Here is an 18,058-nt window from a genome sequence, read left to right as displayed (position 1 = left end):
TTTTTATTCTCTAATTTCTCGTGGAGGCGAGCGGATAGAGAGGAGAGAGAAGGCGGAGAGAGAGAGAGAGAGAGGAGGAGGAGGAGGAGGAGGAGAAGGCGCTCCTCGCGATTGGACAGGGCGCAAGCAACCCGAGGGCGCACGATCCCCGAGGCGCGGGGCCCAGTTCCGGAGCCGAGGCAGCCTCGCCGTCGCCCGGGCGGCCCTTTCGAGCTCCGTTTCGCCGCTGCTCGACGCTGATTTGGCTGGATCCGGCCAAGAATTCCCGTGGTTCGTGAGGAGGAGGTGAGGGGGAGGAGAAGGGGGGAGGTATGGGCGCCGGGACGGAGCCGAGGGAGGAGGCGGCCGTCGGAAATGAAGAGGGAGAAGGGGGTGGGAAGGAGGAGAAGGCGGTGGTGTACTGCTCGATCTGCCTCGACGCGGTGGTTGCCGCTGGCGGGGAGAGGTCCACCGCCAGGCTGCAGTGCGGCCACGAGTTCCACCTAGGTAACTGGACGATGGATGGATCTACTGATGTGTTCTTGGTTGGGAATTTTGTGATATTGGGGTGGGACTGGCGATTGGATGCGGAGGACCCATAAATGTGACCCAGATCATAAGATTTTTGTTCGATCTAGTGGAATTAGGATCATTTTACAATGTTATAGCGGGCACAGTGCTGAATTTTGTGTTCAGGTTCTAAAGGTCGGATCTTTTTTGGGGTTACCGTATAGGTTTTTGTTGTAAGGTTAGGTTTTATGGGCGAATTCACGTTATTATAGCTGCTCAACGTGAAGGTGCTAGTTTGCGGGATCAATATGATCCAGAGGATGATTGGGAGTGTACAAGAGGTAATCGCGGTCCAATTTGTGTGACTTTTGTGTGATTTTCGGTGGATCAAGGTGGATTTTTGGCCATTTCTCTTTTGGAAGCTGTGCAGTTCTGCTGTTTTTGATGGCTGCTTACCGTTTTTGGGTTTGTTTATGCTCGAAAATGAGCTTGTCTAGATTCGGCAAGAATTTGAGGTAACATGTGCCAAATTTCCCCTGTTTCTACTGGGAATTCAGCTAGTTTATTGAACTTTGGTGGAAGATCATACGTTAGAGTTTGTCGGTGCTGTCTAGAGGGATTTAAACATGTTCTGTGAAATGCTAAGGCTGTCATGGGACTATGGGAGATCTTGTGAGATGACTCACTTGATAAAAAGAAGAGTTATGGGAGATGAATAAGTATTAGTTTGCTAAAGCTGTCAATTTGGCTGCTACTTGGTCTTCCAGTTTGCAATTTGCTTCTTTTTTACAAGGAAAATGCAATAGCACTGTAGTGCAATCGGGACCTAAGCTACTGCAAAGAATGTAAGACGAGATTAGTTAGATGCTAAATTGCTGATTGAGAACAGTCCTGTGCTAGGAATATGCTTATTAAGAGGTGCAGAGTTTGTTTCTTTACTTTGTGCAGTACTACCTTTTCTTCTATGTTGTGTTACTAATCAATATCAAAGCAATGTTCTTAATTTTCTTCACACGGTACTCTTTGGTATGCTAAGTATCAATTGTTTCAGATTGCATTGGATCAGCATTTAATGCGAAAGGGGTTATGCAATGCCCCAACTGCCGCAAAATTGAGAAAGGGAATTGGCTTTATGCAAATGGTTCCCGACCTTCACAGGATGTTAACATGGATGAGTGGGCTCATGATGAAGACCTTTATGATGTTAGCTACTCAGAGATGGTACGTGACCATGCCAACCTTACTCTTGAATTATTAGTAATTGTTATGGACTATTGATTTTTTCCTTGTTATGTTGGCAATATTCCTTTTTTCCACTCACTTTCCCTGTGTTTCAATGTTATCCCCTGGAGTTTACCTGATGCTCGATATGATTCCTTGTGCTTGTATGCATTTGCAAATGATTTGGTACTTGACCATGCTTAATTATTTGAACTTCTCTTTTGGAGGCACTTATTTTGCTACCTGAAGTCCTGAACATGTCTTTGGTGACTTCTATTCCCTCGAGATCAAGAGATTTAGTTAGCATACTTAGTGTTTTAGAAATATTTGGCCACTTTGTGCCTTTGTGGACTTCTGTACTGTCAAATTCATTTAGCTCTGATCTTATAGGATTTTGGCAGGTTTTGTTAACTCTGTTACCAAAATTCTCATGTTTTAATGAATCCTATCTGATATTGTTGAAACAGTGTCGGAGTTGAGCACATAGTCACCGGAACTCCGGGACGATTGGGTCAAGGGACGCGGGACGACACCTGACAAATTTGCGGTGCGACGGCGGTATACCTCTTCGGGACGCTAGTTTGGAACGTGACCCCAGATAATCTGGGTCGATGACTCGGGTCGATAGCCTATTTTCTCTCTCCCTCTCCCCCCACCTTATCCTCTCTCTCCCTCTCTCCTCCACCTGAGCCAACCTTATCCCCACCTGGATATAGACTTATGGAATGGTCGAGGCCTTGTTTCCTCATCACCTCTCTCTCTCTCTCTCTCCACGTGACGCTGTGGGTGCGGCTCTGCGTGCGCAATTGTGGGTGTGCCTCTGCGTGATGGCACAGCTGCAGGTGCGGCTCTGTGGGGCGTGCCGGCGGGGCGGCGACAGAGCGGATCACTCCGGCCCGGGGGTCTGGGTGAGGGCGGCATTGGAGCATGGAAGTGGCGGCTGGAGGTCCCCATCCTCAACTCCGCCGGATCCATGCCGCCGCCGCGACCTTCCTGTCGGAGGCTGGATCCGCATCGCTGTGCCATGGGTACGGCTCCGGCGGGGTGACGTTTCGGCAGCGACCCGGGGCGTCTCGACGGCGATACAGAATCGCGATCTGTGTTGTTCGATCCGGGGTCGTGGGTCGCGCCATTGACCCCGACCCATGTGACTATGGTTGAGCACTTATAGAGCAACTTATTGTCCCTTGATTTTTTTACCTTATATACGCTGAACACTTACAGAGCAATGTTCCTTTCTTTTAAGTTCGAGGTCATTCATTGTCTTGCTGGATGATTAGTAAGGTATTTTAGCTACTGGATGTACTCTCCCTGAAAAATAAGAATGTGCGCTTTGTACTATTATTGGCTGATTTCCTGTATATAGTGCGTATATGTTTGTTCAATTGAAGGTATGTTGTTGTACTTTTGAGAGAAGTAATGGACTAGAGGTCATGCTAATATGCTTCATGTAATTATGTTATGCATGAAGCCTCTGTATAGCGCTTTAGCTCAAAGTTATTTGAAAAGAAAAATCGAAAAAGTCTATTCGACCCTTTAACTGTTGGGGGACGGGTGTGTCTACTTAACCCCCTAACCACAAAACCGCCTACTTCCCTGAATTGATGATGCCGAGCCAAAATTATACCCTCAGATGGTTTTTTGCTTTGTGGATGATGGCTTGGATGCTTTGGACCATTGTTGAGTCCTTTGCTCTGCATGTAGGGAAACGGTGGCTTCTGTGCTGCGGTTCTACCGTCCAATCTGGCGGTGCTTGGCAAAGGCAGCGGATCTAGCCTATGAACAATGATTGCAGTGGCATAGATCTGAATGGGGAATATACCACGGTAGGAAACAGTAGTTGGTTAAGAACTTGAGGATGTTGTGTTGCTATAGGGAGCCAATCCAGGGAGGATTTGTAATTCTAAGGGTCGTGGTTAGTGTGAAAGATGATAGGATATTCTTTGGCTAGTAGATGATGCGTGGCTGACTCGTCACTTAAATTTCCAAGTCATCGGCCATAGCAATATTGTCTCCCACATCAGCAAAACTGACTCGCAAACCGGCTCACAAACCGGCATGTAGTGTAGTTTTCTCTGGTTGTGTATGTTCAGGGAATAATCAGGGGGGTAGTTACCTAACAATTTGCTGCATGCATGAATAATCCCGGGGCCAACATTCATATTATTCGAGCATGTCCATGCTTCCTTGCTGCCTTTTTCAAAACATTTATGCAGCTGACATATAAATCCTAGTTTGTTTTACTGAAATAAACAATTTTAGTTGAGTTTAGTATTATTATTCTTCATTTTCTGTCATTATTTTTCCTACAGAGGCAGTTTATGCTGCATGACTATCCTGACAATTATTATATTTATATTTGTGCAGCCATTTCGCTTCCATTGGTGTCCATTTGGTCGCTTAGCACAACTTCCATCTTTATTTGAGTATGTTCTGCACTTCTGATATCATTAATGATTTCTGTTCAACTTTCCATTCAAGGCTTCGAAGCACTATTGGTGTTAAATTTTCACGTAGCGAATAATGGGCCAATATCTTTATTACAAGTTGTGTTCTTTTTCTTACTACCTTGTTTCTATAGGTTTCTAGTGCAGAACTAGTATGTCTTGTGTTTGACGCAGAGTATTATCCACCCATTTGGAATTTGTGGATTCCAATTATAGGTGCTGTAATTACATTGAGGAGATTAAAGAAGAAAAAATAGTAATCTTAAGACCCTTTAATGTTGATAATATGTTTAAGGGATTTAACTATGTAAGAACATCCAGATGAAGGGCTTAGTCAATTATTTGCTTTGCGATGAAATCCCGAACAATCTGCAATTCTGCATAGCCTTAGCCCTGCCATAATACATGAGGTTATTGACAATCTCCGTTGCACCTATCTTGTCATGATAGAGTTTACATGAGGCTTCTTCCAAGAAGCATAGTTCAAGTAATGGTTAACAAACCATATTTCCATAGTGCTGCATACACAATTTTAGCCAAAGCACTAAGCAAACTCGCCGATGTGGACTGTAGACATTAATAATGCGGTTTTCCAGTTATCTCCTAAGATCATATTCATTTTGTCAACATATCATTTTCATGCATCTGTTGCTGAGAATCCCACTCTCTAAACCTACAAGTGACCTTTTCCTGTTTAAAGTACTCCCAGAAATCATGGCTTAAACATCTTTATATGAAGATCTTTCAACATATGAAAAACTTGATGCTGTTCACTTACACTTTCCCCATTTTCTGTCAGGGAAGGAGAATCATCACCTCCAGTTACTTGTAAGTTTTAATTTATATTGAAGAATTTGTAAAATTGAAGTTACATTGAATATTGGTAATGCAGTTCATGACTTCATGGGACAACATGTGTTTACGGAGCATGTAGCTGTATCTGCCGCACCAGCGGCAACTCATCCTTGCCCATATGTGGCATACTTGCATCCTCTTCCACCGATGACGTCATCGTCAAGCTCCCATGTTCCTGAGAGAACTATGGATCGTCCTGCATATCATGATCATTGGAGCCCCCTGGCTGGCCCATCAGATGGTAGGCCTGTGCAAACAGTGCAACCTGCTGATTTTCATCATAATCTTTGGGCGCATGCGTCCCATTCCTATGCTCAACCCAACAGCAATAACGGTGTGTCCGAGCAGCCAGGGATCCCTTTTGGAACAAGGGTTGCAAGGGTTGATGGTGACAGCCAACGTCGAGCATCAGTTGTTTCCCCATCGTACTTCACTAATGGGTAAATTCTAGTCTATTTCTTCTCTTGAGAGTTACAATATGACCTTGTTATGTAAAGATAAAGTTCCAGATTCTTTCTCTGTACTCCATCAGAACCTGCATCATTTTAGCATATATACCAGATGAAGGTTGTCATATATTTCCTGTAACCATATTGCTCTCTGTAACATTATTGCTGTTGCCTTGTCTGCTTTATTCTAAATTCCTGTGGTTGCTTTAACTAACATAAAAAATTCGGAGTATTGATTCAGAATAAAACTAAATTGTTACAGCTGAAACTATTGCCATAAAATCCAGATTACGATTCATTGATGTCAATGCTGCATTTATAATGATCCTTTTTGTTTGCAGATCTGGTTCTAGATCTAGAACTCCCAATGTTCCTCCTCTGATGCCGCAATTCATGAGGGCTCATGGCAGCATCAACGAACTGTACCAGCAGAATTCATCATCTAGCCTATTTGCTGGGGCTCATAGGTCGGGAGGCATGCGACCTGCCCCGACATCTCTACCAGAGAACCCAACTTTTTCCCTGTTCCCACCGGGTTCATCTGGCCATAGTTCAATGGAGACTGATGACGTGGGGGGAAACCGGTTCTACGCCTGGGAGCGTGACCGATTCGCCCCATACCCGTTGATGCCAGTGGACTGCGAGACAAGCTGGTGGACTTCACAGCAGTCTCACAGCACATCAGAACCTACATCTGCACCAAGGAGATTATTTGGGCAATGGATCGGCGTTGGCAGGTCGTCTCCTGAAAATAGATCGCCCGAGGGCTCTTCATATCGGCAAATGCATACACCTCGGATGTAGCCCCTCACTGCGAGAATCTGAGTTGCTTGTAAGAAAAGATGGAAAACCCATTGTATTAAATTAAGCTGTGCCGCGCCGTAAACTTTCGGACAAAATATGAGGGGCAAGAAACAGGAAATGACCCGGCGAGACAATATTTTGATTTGGTTCATGTGAATTCCATCTCGTACATATTTGAAATCAAGTTGGGATATTCGGAGCTTCACAATATGACATAATTTTTTCTATCCTGCATTCTATTGACTGATGGTTGCCAATGCTATTACATTTTTCTTACATGGTATTTGTTGAACTGAAGATGGATCATTTTCGTATCATCACATGGCCAGTCAAATACATACGCCTTCCATGCTTTTAGCCATAAAAATGGTTTAGCTAAACACTCTTATACTCCCTCCAATGTATAGCTTTTTTCCACTATTCTTTTATTAAAATATATTTATAAAATGTATTGAATTGGTGATATTTATAAAAACATTTTTTTAAGACAAATCTAATTTTAAGGTTTTCAAACTAAATATTTTAAAAGCTATTGTTAGTTAAAATTTTAAAAGTTTAATTGAATCATTTGAAAATTTCTTTACATTAACAGCAAAATCAAAATGTAGTAGCACTATGGTCAGAAATTTTCAAAATACCAAAAAACCTGACTAATTTCCGCCGTCCCCGCCCTTTTTCCTCCCCGACTCCGCTCCCCACCGCTCTCCCTCTCCTCTCCTCGCGATCTCGCGGAAACCCTAGTGAAACCCCCGGCTTGGGGGGCCGCCGCGATGCTGCACGAGCTCCTCCTCGCGCTGCTCGGCTTCACCGGCGACTTCGTCCTAGAAGCCTCCCCTGCGCCCCCGGAAGCCGCGGCCGGCGGCGGCGGAGGCGGCGCTGGGGATGGAGAGGGCGAGGCGGGCCCCGCCTTCCGCCTCGCGCCCGACCTCACCTTCCTCCAGCCTTCCGAGAGGTAAGGGCGCCCCTGCACTCGTCCCTCCGCCGATGTGAATTATGACCGCGCTGTAGTGCTGTGGCGGCGTCTGTGATCTGCGAGGGAAGGGGATCTGTGTGGCGGTGTGGTGGATAGGTAGTTGGATACTTGGATGTGATGGGGCATCGTCGAATTCAGGGGAAATTCGGGGACTTGGCCTTTGGTGGTGGTTTTAGTGCTTGCCTAAGTACAATTGCTTCTGAAGTTTGGCGTTTTATGAAATTAACCATACCAAATATGCCTTGTGGAGTCCGTAATCCAATCACCACATCAGCTGGATCGATCATTCCGAAGTTATATATACATAATCCACATTTTACAATTTTCACATGACAATGGCGCAAATTTCACCGGAATGACAAAAATTGATACATATATCCAGTCCTGCTGTTCACGAAAACGAAATAAGGTGTCAATTTCATATGTAAGACAAGTGTAAGTTACACCCTTTAGACACAGATAGTATAGTGAAAGACAATGAGTGTCGTGGAATTCAACTTCACCGACTCTGTAGTCCACACTTCCCAGACATTAGTTACTGTGCTAGTACAGTTAGTATTGTAACAAATATCTCATGACATGCATAATGGGTATAGGAAGCCAAAATAAGTTGGAGTTGGTGTGCTGTGTCCTCAGCACCTGATGCACCATATACTAAATGATCTGTCTTCTTTGCAGGAGTGCTATTGAAAGGCTTATATCTCTGGGATTTTACTACAGAGAACTAAACCGCTTTGCAACCGAGTCTCGTGATCTGACCTGGATTCACTCTTCTGTGGATGTTTCAACACCTCAGAAAGTGAGAAAAGGGAGTGTGTACAGGAGGGCAATTGCCAATGGTATTACTGAGATTCTGTCAGTTTATAGATCAGCTGTTCTGCAGGTTGAGCAAAACCTGTTGTCAGATCCATTGCCTATTCTCGCGACAATTACTCATGGGCTAAATAAAGTATGTCCATTGCCATCTTGCATTAATATCATCTATTTCCAACATTCACTTATCTTTCTGAGGTCTTTCTGAGGACTGGCATATCTATGTTATATTCTGTTACTACACGTTAACTTATGATCTTTGATGTATTGATGTGTTTGGCTGTTACTTGTTGCATTGACCATATTCATTTCTGCACCAAATTGTAGTTTGAGGTTCTTCTGCCTCCGCTTTATGAGCTTGTTATGGAAATTGAGCAGAAAGACATCAAGGGTGGACAACTTCTTAACCTTTTGCATAAAAGATGCCATTGCGGGGTTCCAGAACTGCAAATCTGCATTCAAAGGTATTACCTCAACTATTTTTTAACATGTGACGACTGAAGAAAAAATAATTGCATTGTAACTCCTTTTGTGTTTTGCATGGAAACCGTTGCGGTTCCATCTTTATCGCAGCTGTGCATAGTTTTTTTTGCATAACTGTTATGCCCCTCCCCCCCCCCCCCCACTGTGGACTTTTATTTATCCATTTCCTTCTTATTGATTGAGAAAAAGAATAGGCTTCTTTGGCATGGACACCAGGTCATGTTCAACCAGCTGATATCTTGGATGGTTTATGGGATTCTTCAAGATCAGTACATCGAATTTTTCATTAGAAGGTCAGCATACCTTACAGAGCTTCCATTAAGTTGTCTTCATGCTACTCTTTTCCTGCTTCTCATCTATCATTTCTGTACTCAGATTTTCTGCTGTATCGTGCTAAATATAATGGGAACATTCCAACTGGAGTTGCCCAAGTTCATTAGTGCTTTGAAGTTTTGGTCACAATATGATAGATTCCTTCGTGGATCATACACATTTTCCTTTTCTTTTTCCTCACACATCAGAAGCTATCTTTTTCTGGTGGTATTTTAAACCCGAATCATGTACAGTCTAATGTTGTCGAACTGAGGTATACAATGAATTGGTTGCCAGATATGGTTTTACTTTGAAAATAACTAAATATAGCATTCATGGTGGGAGTTGAATCTGTTTCCTCTTACATGATAGCAAGTAGTCCTAACACTGAGCCGTGGTATCAATCCTGAAATATAAAGCTTCTCAACTTCATTTTCAGACAAGATGACAGGGATGGGGAGAATGAATCATCTCAGCGAGATGTTTCTGATAAGTTTATGCAGAAGTTAGCTAAAGACACATCCCTGACTAGTTGGCATACAGGATTTCATGTATCATTGGTATGCTCATATTCTTAATATGAAGTGTATATGAGGTAGTAACTGTTAGCATGGATAGTTTCTTTATCCGTTGTTTTCGCCCCCCTTACTTGACAGGACATGTTGCCTGAGTATATCCACATGCGAGTTGCAGAATCAATTCTCTTTGCGGGCAAAGCAATACGGGTTCTCCGAAATCCAAGTCCTAGTGCTACATTGCAGGAACCCCTTAACCAAAGTCAGAACTCTAAGGGATCTCATAGAGTGCAAAGTTTTATAGGAGGTTCTGGTGCTCCGAAAGAACTGTCAAACTTCTCTAACATCGGCGCAGAAGAACTACTGCCACAAGCTGAGGCTGATAAAATTGATGCCATGCTTAAAGAGCTAAAGGTTAGTTGCCAAGTGCTGCTGGCAATTCTTATATTACCACCGTCTTTTGTTGCATGCACGTTTCCTTGTTTTGCTGCATTAAACAATTTTTTAATCCTATCTTCCGACCACAGTGATACTGACGTGGGCATATGGCTGATTTTGTTTCTGCAGCATTCTTCTGAGTTTCATAAACGGCTTTTTGAGTCTGCTGTTGGCTCAATACGCACAATTGCGGCTAATCATCTCTGGCAGGTACTCATTGCTTAAAGCATTATGTATTCTATCAACATTTCATTGCACTAGAACATCACCTATTGTTAACTTTGGTAAAAGCTAGTGGTGGTACGTGCTGATCTCAATGGTCATTTGAAGGCATTGAAAGATTATTTTCTTTTAGCAAAAGGTGATTTTTTCCAGGTAATCATGCACTTCTTAATCCATGGAATATACTTGCTTTTTCGTCCATTTAGTTCTATGCGTGTCTATGATTGCATCAACATAATACAGATTTGTGCAATAATGTCCTTTTGAGATGTCTCCTGACACTTGATATAATGTTTCTGAACTAGTGTTTTCTTGAGGAAAGCCGCCAATTAATGCGCTTACCACCTCGTCAATCTACAGCTGAAGCAGATCTCATGGTCCCATTTCAGTTGGTAAGTAATATGTTCCTTTTGTCTTACAAGTCTTAATGATATGTAAACTTATGTTCTTTTACTGTGATTGTATTTTGATCAACTTACCAGATAGCAGTTCTCTTATGTGCTGTGGTACCTCATCCAACAAATAGATTTGATTTTTGTAACCATGGTAAATTTGCTGTTCTTAATTCCTGCAGGCTGCACTGAAGACTATAGGTGAGGAAGACAAATACTTCACCAGAGTGTCATTAAGGTTGACATTTCAAATAGTGTCACAGTAATTAATTTCAGGCCCTCCTTAGTGGATGTCAGCTCTGTGATTGTCAACTGATTTTTTTTCTATTTTGTAGGATGTCATCGTACGTCATTAAAAGTAGTACATCGCAGAAAGATCTCCAAAAGCCTAATGCTTCAGAGCTTCCTCCACAAGGAAAAGCTGCATCAGAGTTAGCACTTGATGGGTGGGATAGTATTGCTCTGGAATACTCTGTTGGCTGGCCACTTCAACTCTTCTTTACTCCCGATGTTCTATCTAAGTAAGTATTATAGTACACATGCAATTGTCAAGTACACTCTTTCTGAGTTCCACAGTTTTTCGGAGTGTGCATTTATATCTTAAAAGGGTTACAAAGAGATTCTTGGAGTTAGAAGTCAGGACGGTCTCTTGTGCTGTTTACTTCCTTTTAAGATATGTAAATCATATCCAGGTATCGCAAGGTCTTCCAGTATCTCATCCGATTGAAAAGGACACAAATGGAACTGGAGAAATCCTGGGCAGCTGTAATGCATAAAGATCATGCTGATTTTTCTGATTATTGCAAGGATCGAAAAAATGGCTCTGCAACACAACTGCGTCGGCAACGCTCTAAGCCTGTATGGCGAGTAAGGGAGCATATGGCTTTCTTGATCAGAAACCTGCAGTTTTACATTCAGGTAGCACCAAAATATACCATGTTTTGTATCACATTTTCTTTCTTTATTCCATAGGTGTTTGGTTTCATGGTTTTAGGGTGTAAATGGATCACATTGAAGTTGAATTCCTTTAGTATTCATTGGTTCTGATGGGCAGTGATCCAAATCCGTTGGTCTAGATACCGGATTGGAGGAAGGCTCATTGCTTCCAGCATTCGAACCAAACACTACCTGAATATTAATCTTACTGCATGCGCATGGATACATAGAGTTGTTTAATGTGATGATTTTCTTGTTATGTAACCTAGAATTTAAGCAAAGTGTTGTATTCATCACCCTGAGTCAAAACATGGCATGTCACTTGCTTAATTCCTAAAGGCTGCGACATGTTTTGTAACAAAGTTATTTGCACTTAATCTGACCTATGCAGGAGAATAATTCATTTGACTTATAGATGCTGGGAATTTCTTTTGTTTTCTGTTTCTTTCACTTTTGTCACTCCAATGAAAATAACCTTGTCCTTTCTTATTGAACTTACTTTTCAGGTCGATGTAATTGAGTCACAGTGGAATGTTTTACAATCTCATGTGCAAGATTCACATGATTTTACAAAGCTAGTGAGCTTTCATCAAGAGTAAGGAACCGGTTTTCAATTTATCCTGGACAATCATTCACCTTGTCCTTTCCTGATGGGAATAACTATGGCTTCTTTTGTAAACTGAAAATGCATAGGATAAATTATGAGTCATTTTGGCCTGAGTTTTTTTTATAACTACTTGTGTTTAGTAATCCACGCGCCACACATTCATTTTATATTTTCAATGGGATGTTCCCATTAGTCTCACTTTTGTAATATACATAAACATTAGGAAACTATATTTACTCTAAAAATTTGCCAACTTTTCCTTATTGATCATCGCCATTAATATTGCTAAATTTGTTATGTTGCTGCATTCACGTTCTTACATGAGATGTTTGGAGAGTATGCATTATAGTATGCTGGGCTATGTGAGTATAGGGCCCAGAGCCCATATACATGTATGGATATATGTTTGTAACCCAGAAAAATGAGAGTGAGATTCTAGAGTTTTCTCCAAAAAACAACTCCAACATGGTGTCAGAGCCTCTCCTAGTGGCGATGTGAGTGGCAATTGGCGGTGAGATCGTCGCACGGCGGTGAAGGGGCGAAATCGAAGCAAGGAGGCCACATGGTGGACGACCTGGTTGAGCACGGTAGAGTTTGGTGGCGCGTGGTGGCGTTGCTGCAGGAGAGCAGCGACGTGAGGTGCTCAATGGCGGCCGCGTGAATCGGGTCGTCGCTTGAGTGGAGGTGTGCTGCGAGCACGCTCTTACGGAGGGGGCGCAAGGTGGCAAGAGTAGCACCGGCTGGCGAGCGCGAGAGTTGCAGCGTACGGTGGTGCTTGATTTGAAGGGCACAACTGAAGGTGCTCAGATCGGCGTCGAGCGGCACTAGTAGCAATACGCGGGCGAGCCCACACTGATTTGTGCGAGTGGACAGGCGTAGGCTCTGAGGTGTAGTTTTTGGCTTTGGTGAAGAGAAGGCTGCTGGTTGGGATTTTGCTGCTTGTACTGCCGATTAGAGAGAAGAGAAATTGGTGCCGTGCAGGTGCTGAACTGCTTCCCTTTTGAGCTGATTGAGGGGAAGATTGAGGTGTTGTGCTTGCTGGTTGGTGAAGATAAGGTAGACAAGAGGAAACTTGTATGTGATGCTTGTGAGTATGGGAAGCATACAAGAACAACGTATGTAAGCAGGGGGCTTAGGAGTATATCTCCTTTTATGCTTATTCACTCAGATGTGTGGACATGTCCAGTTACCTCAGTTAGTGGAATGAAGTACTTTGTTACCTTCATTGATTATTATTCATGTGTGACTTGGATATATCTCATGAAGAACAAGAGTGAAGTACTTAAATGCTTTCGGGATCTTTGTTCATTTATTGGGAAACAGTATTATGCTCGGATTAAGGTGTTGGGGACAGACAATCGAACAGAGTATGTGAATAATGAATTTGATAATTTTCTGTCAGCTCAGGGGATCTTGCACCAGACTACATGTCCGGATACACCTCCGCAAAATGGAGTAGCTGAAAGGAAAAACCGTCACATCTTGGAGGTTGCACGTTCACTTATGTATACTATGAATGTGCCAAAGTTTTTATGGAGTGAGGCGGTGATGACATTAGTATATTTGATTAACCGCACACCTTCAAGATTGCTTGGTTGGAAAACTCCTTATGAGATGTTACGAGGAGTGAATGAGTTTATTGTTCCACCTAAGGTATCTAGGTGCACTTGCTTTGTTAGGGATCATAGGCCTTTTATGGGAAAGTTGGACCCTCGAGCAGTCAAGTGTATATTTGTGGGATACTCATCAAGCAAAAAAGGGTATACTTGTTGGTGTCCTACTGAGCGACAACTCTTTGTAAGTATGGATGTGACATTTGGGGAATCCGAACCCTACTATGGGGAGAAGATTGATTTGAGTTCCTTATTTGATCTTGGTGATCCAAGCATAAGTGAGGATGATTTAGAGGGGGAGAATGATATAGATGTAATAGGAGAGAAGGAAGACAACCAATCAAGGGCAACAAGAATTATCACAGGATTGATTACATATTCTATGAGTAATTCCCATGTGAATAAGAGGCAAGAAAACAATGACATTGGAAACATGCATGCAAGGCAAGAACAAGGCACTTTGTAGGTTTATACTAGAAGAAAGAAAATGGTTGAAGTGCAGCCGGTGGAGCAGCAATTGAGCAATCACAACTGGCGGAGCAGCAACAACCTTCAGCTATTGGGGTTGAGGCTGCTGGTAATGTGGTTGATCAGTCTATTGAGACGGGGAGAAGAGGTCCATCCTTCTAATGACTTGCCTATTGCTCTAAGAAAGGAAGTAAGGAGTACAGCTAGGAAACCTCTAGCGAGGTATGGCTTTGAGTATGATAAAAGTAACTATGTTTCATATGCCCCTTTATCTCCTGCATATAGAGCATTTTTGGCTTCATTGCAGTCAGTACAAATTCCTAGAGACTGGAAAGAAGCAAAAAATGACCCCAAGTGACGTGAAGCTATGTTGGACGAGCTACGAGTTCTTGAGAAGAACAAAACTTGGGATCTTGTAAAACTGCCTACAGGAAAGAAAGTAGTTAGTTGCAAGTGGGTCTTCACAGTGAAGTAAACCCCTGAGGGTAAGGTGGATAGGTATAAAGCTAGACTGATTGCATGAGGGTACAACCAGACATATGGTATCGATTATGATGAGACATTTGCGTCAGTGGCAAAGATGAGTACCATAAGGACACTAATGTCTTGTTAGCGAATTTTGGGTGACCTCTGCATCAGTTAGATGTTAAAAATGCTTTCTTGCATGGTGATCTCCAAGAGGAAGTGTATACGGAGATTCCACCTGGTTGGTCTAAACTTGAGGCAGTTGGGAAGGTATGCAAATTGAAGAAGTCTTTATATGGTCTCAAGCAGTCTTCTAGAGCATGGTTTGATAGGTTTAGACATGCACTATGTGGTATGGGGTATAAACAGTGCAAGGAAAATCATACTGTGTTCTACATACACTTTGGTCGTAGGATCATAGTTTTGGCTGTGTATGTTGATGATATTATTATCACGGGTGATGATGATGCATGGATCAAAGGTCTGAAGGAAAACCTAAGTAAGCAATTTGAGGTCAAGGATCTTGGTCAGCTCAGGTACTTTCTTGGTATTGAGATTGCTCGATCTTCAAAGGGCATAGTTCTTTCACATAGAAAATATGTCTTGGACTTACTCAGTGAGACATGCATGCTTGGATGTCGACCTGCATCAACACCTATTGATCCAAACCACAGGCTATGTGCTGAATCAGGTGATCCAGTGAACATGGAGAGCTATCAGAGACTTGTTAGGTGACTTATCTATTTATGTCATACAAGACCTGATATTTCTTATGTAGTGAGTGTTGTGAGCAGGTATATGCATGATCCCAGGAGTGGACATTGGATGCGGTTTATCGAATTCTACGGTATTTGAAGAGTAGACCTGGAAAGGGACTCATGTTCAAGAGCAATGACCATCTAAGTGTGGAAGCTTATTGTGACACTAACTGGGCTAGCTGCCTTGATGATAGGAGGTCAACATCAGGATATTGTGTCTTTGTTAGGGGAAATCTAGTATCATGGAGGAGTAAGAAGCAATATGTGGTATCTCGTTCAACTGCTGAAGCAGAGTACAGAGCTATGTCACTTGTGGTGAGCGAGATGTTGTGGGTGAGAAATCTCCTGTTAGAGTTGAATGTATTGAGGAAGGGCCCACAAAAGATCTGGTGTGATAACAAGACAACTATCAGCATTGCTAATATTCCGGTCCAACAAGGCAGAACGAAGCACATGGAAATAGATCGCTTCTTTATTAAGGAGAAATTAGATGATAGGACAGTAGAGTTAGGTTGTAAACTCAGGTGGTCAAGTAGCGGATTGTTTAACTAAAGGTTTAGAAGTAAAAGAGTGTGACCTAGCTTGTAGCAAGATGGGGATGATAGATATCTATCACCCATCTTGAGGGGGAGTGTTGGACTATGTGAGTATAGGGACCAAGAGCCCATATACATGTATGTATATATATGTTTGTAACCCAGAAAAATGAGTGTGAGATTCTAGAGTTTTCTCCAAAAATCAACTCCAACATAGTACATAGCTGCTTGAAGTGAGTTTCACCATTTTTTCATGCAAATTCCATTTCCTTTTTGTCATGGGAGTGGACCAGTGCGCTGGGAGGCTTTGCTGTCTGTTGGTACTTTCGCTACTGGCTTGGCTTGACATTCATTTCTACTACCCAAGAGTGTGGTTTGTTCCTGAAGCTTATGCATGACATTTTTTTGTGGAAGCTTTTCTGTGGAGCTCTTTTTATGAGTTGCAATGTTTTCCCTTTTTAGTAGACCTTGGGTGTTTAATTTCTACTGTTATAGAATTCTCTTTCACTGAGTTTACATGGAGACATTAAAATGTTTATTTTGTTTCTTTGAATTATACTCATATAGCTAAATTAGTTTATGTTGTGGTGTTTTGGCTGATCATTACCTGGGGTATTGCAGGTACTTGTCAGCACTGATTTCTCAATCCTTCTTGGATATTGGATCAGTGTCTAGAATACTTGAGAGCATAATGAAGATTTGCTTGCAGTTCTGCTGGAGTATTGAACAATATGAAACCCGTCCAAACATATCTGAGATTGATCACATAACTGAGGTATTGCCCCGCCATTCGCCCAAATAAGCGGAACACGTCAGTGCTTAGCACAGCATGCTCAAAAGTCTCAATACCTGTTTATTTGTTTCTTAGCAAGCATACTTACCATGATCTGATGATAACCAGGAGTTCAACAAAAAATCAAATTCGCTATATACCATCTTAAGGAGTAGTCGCCTTGCGGGTAGTCAAAGAGCACCTTTCCTGAGGCAATTCCTGATGAGACTAAATTTCAACTCTTTCTTTGAGGTACGCTCCACTAATTAGGGCATTGCAAACCATATAATACATTTATTTCTTTTTTCTAACTCGATGATTATTCTTTTTGAGAATAGACCACTGCAAGGGGAGTGATGAATTCGGGCAGGCTACGCCCAAGCACCCAGCTGTAACGACTGCTGTTGATATGTGACTTCATCACTTGATATATTTATGGGGATGCTGGTTCGGTCCTATGGTGCTACCACTGTCTGACGTTGAGGCGTTTGTGTGCAAACAAGGGAGAGTTTGTAGTCTATGTAAATTATGATAGCTTGCTGGTTGTTTGTCCTGGAAAGTGGGCTAGATGATTGACGTTTGTGGTGAGTTGGTGATGCGCATGTCTTACCCTATCTATAATTTACTCATATTGATGTGTTGTTATTTGTTAACGCAACCGTGTCCATGGGACCACAGTTGTATGGTTGCAAACCGTAAACTTGTTTGGTGTCTAGATTTCTTCTGGAATGATGGCAGACTGAAATGAAAATGGGATCTCGATTACAATTTCTGTGGCCTGCAAGCTGCAATCAGCTATGTCTATATGGAACAGCCTGGTATCTTCTAGGAGCTTCTCGATCCTTCTGGGGCAGTGCCTATTAACTTGAGTTGTTACCATCTTGTGGAGACGAAGGACGTTAGTTGGCATACTCGCACAGTTGTGAATTCAGATAATAGTGATGGAAATCTTTGCTAAGCATGGGTGAAAGTTGAGTTTTTATAGTTTGTTGTTTAAGGGACTTTGTGTTGCTTTGTGATGTGAGGGTCATTGGCTCTGACTTTGTAATAACGAAAGGCTATGTGTATCTTCTGATGCAGGGATTGGAATAATTTTATTCCATCATCTCAAAAAAGTGTAATGAAAAGAAGTCATGGATTCAAGTCCTGCTCAACTTCTTAATACTAAATTTACACGTTTCCTACTATTTATTTCTCTATTTTCTTAGGGATGTGGGATTATTATTATTGGATAAACACGATTTGTGTGCTCTCATAAAATTTATTAACTTCCATTTCAAAAAAGTTTCGTAACCTTTAACAGTATTTTGAGTTTTAGATTGATTAATAGTGAGACAGACTGTAGTTTGTTATAAGATGCTAAAGCATCGCCAATTTTCTGATTATGTACTTGTTCCTCAATAGGATCTATTGAATTTACAAGCTTTTCATTCTTAACAATATACTTAATCTACTTGTTCTTAGCGGGTCTATTTGTTTTTCTAGGTCAC

The 18,058-nt window shown here is 42.1% G+C and overlaps 2 protein-coding genes across 3 annotated transcripts; both read left to right on the top strand.

The window, feature by feature from the left end:
• LOC133884981 (E3 ubiquitin-protein ligase IPI1-like) lies at nucleotides 1-6,475 on the top strand. Its single transcript, XM_062324598.1, has 6 exons — nucleotides 1-486; nucleotides 1,541-1,710; nucleotides 4,078-4,136; nucleotides 4,957-4,985; nucleotides 5,050-5,452; nucleotides 5,803-6,475. Exons 1-6 carry the CDS (start codon nucleotides 312-314, stop codon nucleotides 6,263-6,265), a joined length of 1,299 nt encoding a protein of 432 aa, XP_062180582.1. The 5' UTR covers nucleotides 1-311; the 3' UTR covers nucleotides 6,266-6,475.
• A 452-nt stretch (nucleotides 6,476-6,927) lies between these two features.
• Nucleotides 6,928-17,336, top strand: LOC133884979 (gamma-tubulin complex component 4-like). Of its 2 annotated transcripts, none has more exons than XM_062324597.1 (16): nucleotides 6,928-7,217; nucleotides 7,917-8,187; nucleotides 8,430-8,515; nucleotides 8,729-8,827; nucleotides 9,286-9,406; nucleotides 9,503-9,775; nucleotides 9,929-10,009; nucleotides 10,091-10,174; nucleotides 10,327-10,413; nucleotides 10,596-10,651; nucleotides 10,749-10,934; nucleotides 11,106-11,331; nucleotides 11,856-11,944; nucleotides 16,418-16,571; nucleotides 16,698-16,820; nucleotides 16,907-17,336. In XM_062324597.1, the coding sequence occupies exons 1-16, from the start codon at nucleotides 7,036-7,038 to the stop codon at nucleotides 16,961-16,963; spliced, it is 2,175 nt and encodes a 724-aa protein (XP_062180581.1). In that variant the 5' UTR covers nucleotides 6,928-7,035; the 3' UTR covers nucleotides 16,964-17,336. The 2 variants fall into 2 exon arrangements, with proteins under 2 accessions (XP_062180581.1, XP_062180580.1); XM_062324596.1 differs by having other exon boundaries at nucleotides 8,379-8,515.
• Nucleotides 17,337-18,058: the final 722 nt, after the last annotated feature.

The sequence above is a fragment of the Phragmites australis genome, chromosome 11, assembly GCF_958298935.1.
Source record: "Phragmites australis chromosome 11, lpPhrAust1.1, whole genome shotgun sequence".
Classification (NCBI taxonomy): domain Eukaryota; kingdom Viridiplantae; phylum Streptophyta; class Magnoliopsida; order Poales; family Poaceae; genus Phragmites; species Phragmites australis.
This window is presented reverse-complemented; position numbering and strand designations above follow the sequence as displayed.

What these genes read in the sequence shown, in the direction of transcription:
- LOC133884981 (XM_062324598.1), top strand. Translation starts at nt 312, where the DNA reads ATGGGCGCCGGGACGGAGCCGAGGGAGGAGGCGGCCGTCGGAAATGAA. An exon ending in ATCATCACCTCCAGTTACTT is followed by an intron (nt 4,986 to 5,049) that starts GTAAGTTTTAAT and finishes TTGGTAATGCAG; the next exon opens with TTCATGACTTCATGGGACAA. An exon ending in CCATCGTACTTCACTAATGG is followed by an intron (nt 5,453 to 5,802) that starts GTAAATTCTAGT and finishes TTTTGTTTGCAG; the next exon opens with ATCTGGTTCTAGATCTAGAA.
- LOC133884979 (XM_062324596.1), top strand. Translation starts at nt 7,036, where the DNA reads ATGCTGCACGAGCTCCTCCTCGCGCTGCTCGGCTTCACCGGCGACTTC. An exon ending in ATCGAATTTTTCATTAGAAG is followed by an intron (nt 8,828 to 9,285) that starts GTCAGCATACCT and finishes CTTCATTTTCAG; the next exon opens with ACAAGATGACAGGGATGGGG. An exon ending in CGGCTAATCATCTCTGGCAG is followed by an intron (nt 10,010 to 10,090) that starts GTACTCATTGCT and finishes CTTTGGTAAAAG; the next exon opens with CTAGTGGTGGTACGTGCTGA.